The sequence below is a fragment of the Akebia trifoliata genome, chromosome 6 (assembly GCF_017979445.1).
Source record: "Akebia trifoliata isolate Shusen 1 chromosome 6, ASM1797944v1, whole genome shotgun sequence".
NCBI lineage: Eukaryota > Viridiplantae > Streptophyta > Magnoliopsida > Ranunculales > Lardizabalaceae > Akebia > Akebia trifoliata.
The window spans coordinates 6,990,441-6,996,126 of record NC_141380.1 but is presented as its reverse complement, the minus strand read 5'-3'; the positions used below and the strand labels follow the sequence as shown (position 1 = coordinate 6,996,126).

Sequence of the window (5,686 nt, the reverse complement as noted above, 5' to 3'; positions counted from 1 at the left end):
CTATAGTCATCAAAATCGCCGAATTTTTCAAAAAATCGTGTTTAAATCGCAATTTTAAAGATTGATGATTAAATCATGACTTTTTTGTAAAAGTCACAATTTAAAAATATTTTATTATTATTATTTTTTTAATATGCTGAGCAAGCTATTATCAAAGACCATTTATTCTTAAGTTAAAAATAGGATTTGATAATATCAATGATAAAACATCATTTAGTAGGAAAAAAAAAATAGTCTGAACACTATTTCAATTTTTGTGTTTTTTTCAACTTTTTCCCTTGCCGACTTATTCCCAAACCCCGACTTGGTGACTATGTTTCATACCCAATCTCCCGTTGATTTCTCACCATTTTGAGATAGCTCTTAAAATGAATATATAGCATAGATTCACTTCCCTGCACAGAAGAAACCAACAACTTACTCCCGAGTTATTCAATATCTAGTGAATTGCAACAACCAACCTGAGCCCATAAAGCTCGATGTTTGCTTTAGTTATAAAAGCATAAAATCTTGCAGCTGCTGCTGCGAACAACATTTTCCATCTGGAAGTTAACAAAACTATAATAGAAACCAGTTAACAAGACTACAATAGAAACCAAAAATTTTCTTTCTCATCTAAAAACTAAATAAATGCACCAGACATAAATATTTATGGTGATAACCGAGTTCCACCATTGATGTCATGCAGGGGCTTTTAATCAGGAGTGGCTGTGCCTTGGTTGAGCTCAGCAAATCTCATGCCAACTCGCATTGAGTGCTTCAAGAACTTCTCTGCACACCTGCGAACACAAGTCTCCTCCTGCTTGTCTAGAGACTTACGGCGGAAGGTGTCCACACAGTCATTGAAACATCTCTCCACCAATGAATTATACATCCTCAGACTGCACATTGATTTGGGAGCAGGAGGAAAGGGGATTAAACGTCTAAGGATGCACTACTTGCCAAATAACAAACAAACCATTAAATCCAATAGGCACGACATGTCCAAATATTAAATATTGTGTACCAATTTTTTTTAAAAAAAAGCAAAAACTAGACATTATTGAATATATAGATTTCCCCACTTGATAAAAGACTTTCAACGCAGACAATAGCTAAGGTAGTGGTTAACAATTCATTCATATTCACTTCCTCTAACCACCAACCTACAATCCTAAAGATCTGTTAGTCGTACTTGCTTTGAAGTGTTAGCTTTAGGTAAGTAGGGATGGCAATTTTGCCCCGCCGATGCCCCAACCCGCGCCTATAGGGTTCTTTCACTTTTAAACTGTTTCAGCGCAGTTATGGAAGTAGAAATGAAAAACCGATTCGGTTTCAGGGCGAGGATGGTTTTGATATACTCCACCCTGCCCCGATTATATATATTAGATTTGCCATCCAGGAGTACCACTTAGTGAAGTGGTAAGACGTTTGTAACCAAGTTCCCACGTTCTAGGTTCAAACCCCCACTGACCCAACTTTTACTTATTATATACCCAATTTCTTAAATTAGTTACCATACCCAATTAAAGATTAAAACACACCATTCAGACATTAAACCAGAGCACGGGCTGGAGAAAAATTATTTGGGGCGAGGATAGGTCAAACATATTAGACCGAGTCGGGGTCGGGGTAACCAATAATAATTGAGGCCGGGGTCGGGTTTAGCTAAACCTGCCCCGTTGCCATCCCTATAGGTAAGTTATGAACAATGGCAAGATAAGCTGTCCTAGACTTCATTTTACAGACATGTTCTTAAGATCTTTGGAATACTAGCTCTGTGACTTGAGTTTCTTTAGTTGATATGCTCTTTAGTTCAAGGGTAAGGTGAGCTTTTTTTCTTCTTTTTTTTTTTTCTCCTGATAAGGGTAATGTGAGCTTTAAAAGGTTTGAACTTGAAACCACAAGAAATCAATAAAAACTAAAAAAAGATATTGATAGTGCAAAGAGTTATGCATCTCAGTAGCAAAATAACAATTTAGGAAGGCATCTATGTTGCAACTTATGGATTTCAATGACCTTTTTGTTCTTGATATCGACATCAAATGGAGAGAAGTTAAAAAACCTTTGGTGTCGAAAAAGAGTAATTTTGGAGGAAATTGGTAGCCGCAAAATTCGGGGAAGACCCGTTTGGGTGGGAGTGCAAGCCGAGTAAATTTCCATTTGGGTGTCGCGTGTGGAGAGGCATTTCTTAGAAGTGGGTGAGCACATTCGTTACGAAGTGGGTAGAAGGGATCATATTCAGTTCTGGGAGGATCGATGGTGAATTGATACTTCTTTAGTCTCTGTTTCTTGGCCTGTACTCCTTATCCCTGAGGAAAAGGTTGTCAATCTCTGCCTTTCTGATTCCTAATGAAAAGGGTGAGTCATTGGATTTAGAAGAAGATTGAATGACTAGGAAATTGAGGATGTTGTTTCTATCATTGATTTATTATCCTCAACGGGTCTTTCGCTGGATAGGAAGGATTATCGGATTTGAAAAGCTAGTTCTGATGGTCGTTTCTCGGTTAACTCTCTTTGCTTGCTTCTCGAAGGTAATTTTGAGGTGTGTTTCCCTACTTCTTTCATTTGTCTTCTAAGGCCCCTTCTAAAGTTTCATTCTTCTTATCGTTGGAGGCGTTGAACAAACTTCCCACAATTAATCTTCTTTGGTGTTAAGATCTTTTCCTAGTTGATTATTGTTGCTCGTGTAGAGTTGATGGTGAGTCTGTGGATCATGTCCTCGTTTATTGTAAGATGACTTTTTGGGTTTGGTCTCATTTCCTTTCCTTGTTTAATGTGCCTTGGTGTCTTCCTATTTTGCTTGTCCCTCTTCCTTTCGGTTGGGAACCATCACCCTTTGGTGGAAGGTTGAAGATTCTTTGAAAGCTAACTCCCTTTGCAATTTGTTGGGGTTTGTGGAAAGAGAGGAACACGTGCACTTTCGATGGGGTGGAGACTAATTTGCATGAGATCATTTTCAATATCCTTGATTTATTAGTCTTTTGGTGTAAGCAATTCAAGGAGTTTAGGGATTTCTTTTTTGAAGATTTTATGTTTAGATGAGAAAATATAATTAGGGAGTGATCGCCGTTGTTGTGTGTTGCTTTCCTTTTTTATGACTTCTTGTCCTCATTTCAATAAAGTTTATACTTATCCAAAAAAAAAAAAAAAATTGGTGGGAGTTTCATGACAACATATTGACTAGACAACAACTTGCAAGGAGCCATACGAAAATACATCAAAGCTTTATTTTGACCGTTTCTTTCTTGGGAATATGTTCCAGAATTGGCAGGTCTTTTAAGAAAGAACATGGCATGACTTTCTTGGGTACCTAAGGCGCCAATGAAACTAAAGCACAGACTGTTCTTAATGGGTTGGAGATCTACCGCTCCATGCTTAGTTATTTATAGGGTGATTTAGACATACCCCTACACATTCTGGGGAATATTTGAAATACCCTCGCATTTTCAAACTGATGAACCATCCCCTCCCAAAAATAATTAAAAAAAAAAAAAACCAAATGGAGGGATGTATCTAAATCACTCTTAATTATAAAGGGTACTGCGAAGAATGCCATTGCTTCACCATTCAATAGGGCCTAAATATCATGGAGAATACTAAGGAGATTTGTGTAAACAATGATATTTTGTGTTAGCCTAATTAAAAGAATTGGCTAAAGATGATGAATACTACCAATTTTTTGTATAACAGAAGCTCTTCTTAGCTTTCTTTTCCTCTTTGTGTTTTTTCATAAAATTCCATTATCACTTATAGGGGAAAATAAAGCATAATAAATCATTCTCATCAAAGCCTTATCCAATAATTATATTCCTCCATTCAATTCTGAACAAAGACTGCAAAAAATAATAATTGACAGATCACAAAAAACACTTGAAGTGCATGTGAAACTTAAGAATTATCCCAGAACTGAAATCTAATGCAATTTGCAAGTAAAAAAAACAAACATAATCATCCAAAATCTACTAAAAGAATCTAAATGTAATATCAATTGCTAATTTTAAATTAAAGTTAGGGTCAACTAGGATCTCTAATAATTTTGGGATAATTAGACACGACGAACCAAGCAAGCCTTAATTGTTTGATTTACTATAACCCAAGAAATCGTTTTTTCAACTTTTCTTTTTGTGTGGGGTGCATTGAAATAAAAAAACAAAAATAGGAGATCGATTATTAAAACAGAGAAAGAACCTGTCGCGGATCTGGAGCTGATCGATCATAGTAGACATTCTGAGCTTATCTTCTTCAGGGAGAGAATCGAGATCTCCAAGCATACTTTTGTCCATCTTCTTCGACTAAGATGAGAGAGAGAGAGAGAGAGAGAGGGCTAGGGTTTTCAGCTTAGCTAGGAGTCAGGACTCAGGAGTGATGCGGATGCCTTACGAAAACCCTAAGAAGGTTTGTGAGACCCCTCCATGTTTTGGTGAATATTACAGATACCCCCTGTGTTTTCAAATTGATGACATACTCCTTGACCATATTCAATTTATAGGATTAATAAAATAACTTAAATACCCTCACTTTCAACATTTCGCCCAAATACCTTGATTTTTCTCTTGAAAACTTTAGTTCGAATTTCCTTCTTTTATATATTCGATTAGAGTCAGGTCTAAAATGGAATCGAATTGATAGTAATTCAAAACCGTTTGGTTCTATGTAATGGGTATCGAAATCGATTCATTTTGTCATTTCTTAATACCATCGATGATTTGAACTTATCCTACGTTTTAAAATTAGAGATTATATTGCCACACCAACTTTTTCTAAGAACACTCCAGTTCATAACCAAAGATTATATTCCACTCATGAAATGGAGATTCACTTAAAGAATTAACACATATCTTGGAGTGCTATTAGTAAAAGTTGGTGTGGCAATAGAATCTCTCTAAAATTAATCCATATCTCCTTGAAGTTCATTACTTAAAAAGAAGACGAATTTTAACTTTTGAAAAAAAAACCTTTATTTATATCTTTACTAGAACAAAGTGTAATTATGTCAATACTTTGTAGATTGTATGTTAATTTTTGAAAGTATAAAAATAAAAAAAAATAAAAAAAAAAAAAAAACTTTATGATGATTCAAAATGTTCCATGTCCCATATGATTCTAGAAAATCGAAATCTATAAGTACCTGGCTACATGCGGTTATTAGTGGTTCTGATTTCATTTATTTTATAATTGTAACCGACCTTAATTGGAAAAAAAAAGTGTAATAGTTTGATTCTAGGGACCTTAGGAAATGGATCGGAACCGACTCAATGACACATCTAAAATGCTTATGTATTAATTGACTCCAAAAGAATATCCTACAACAAAAATTCAAAAAAATTACTTAATAGACCTTATGGGAGGAACATGGTTCTAAATGCACCCTACATTTTAGTAGTAATTCTAGGACACACACACACACACACACACACACACACATATATATATACTTAATAGACCCTATGGAAGGGATGTGTTTCTAAATGTGTCTTAAGTTTTGGGATAGTGTAAACATGAGATGTTCATCATGGAACCTCAATGTTACGTTATTTTGAGTCGTCACCAATTCCTTTTCGGAAATAGATGTGAATAGGCATCCGAAGTGATTTTGAAATTGATTTTATTATTATAGTGACTCTCATATATGGAAAAGACATGGTCTACCTAAGATCTAAGTTGGGAGGTCCGGTTAAAAGTTGGAGAAGGTGTTAGACACCCC

The 5,686-nt window shown here is 35.5% G+C and overlaps 1 protein-coding gene across 1 annotated transcript; it reads right to left on the bottom strand.

Annotated features, from left to right (window-relative positions):
- Positions 1-402: 402 nt before the first annotated feature.
- LOC147399972 (mitochondrial import inner membrane translocase subunit Tim9) lies at positions 403-4,357 on the bottom strand. The gene is made up of 2 exons (XM_086445558.1): positions 4,171-4,357; positions 403-881 (listed from the first exon to the last, which is right to left on the bottom strand). Exons 1-2 carry the CDS (start codon positions 4,263-4,265, stop codon positions 695-697), a joined length of 282 nt encoding a protein of 93 aa, XP_086301684.1. The 5' UTR covers positions 4,266-4,357; the 3' UTR covers positions 403-694.
- Positions 4,358-5,686: the final 1,329 nt, after the last annotated feature.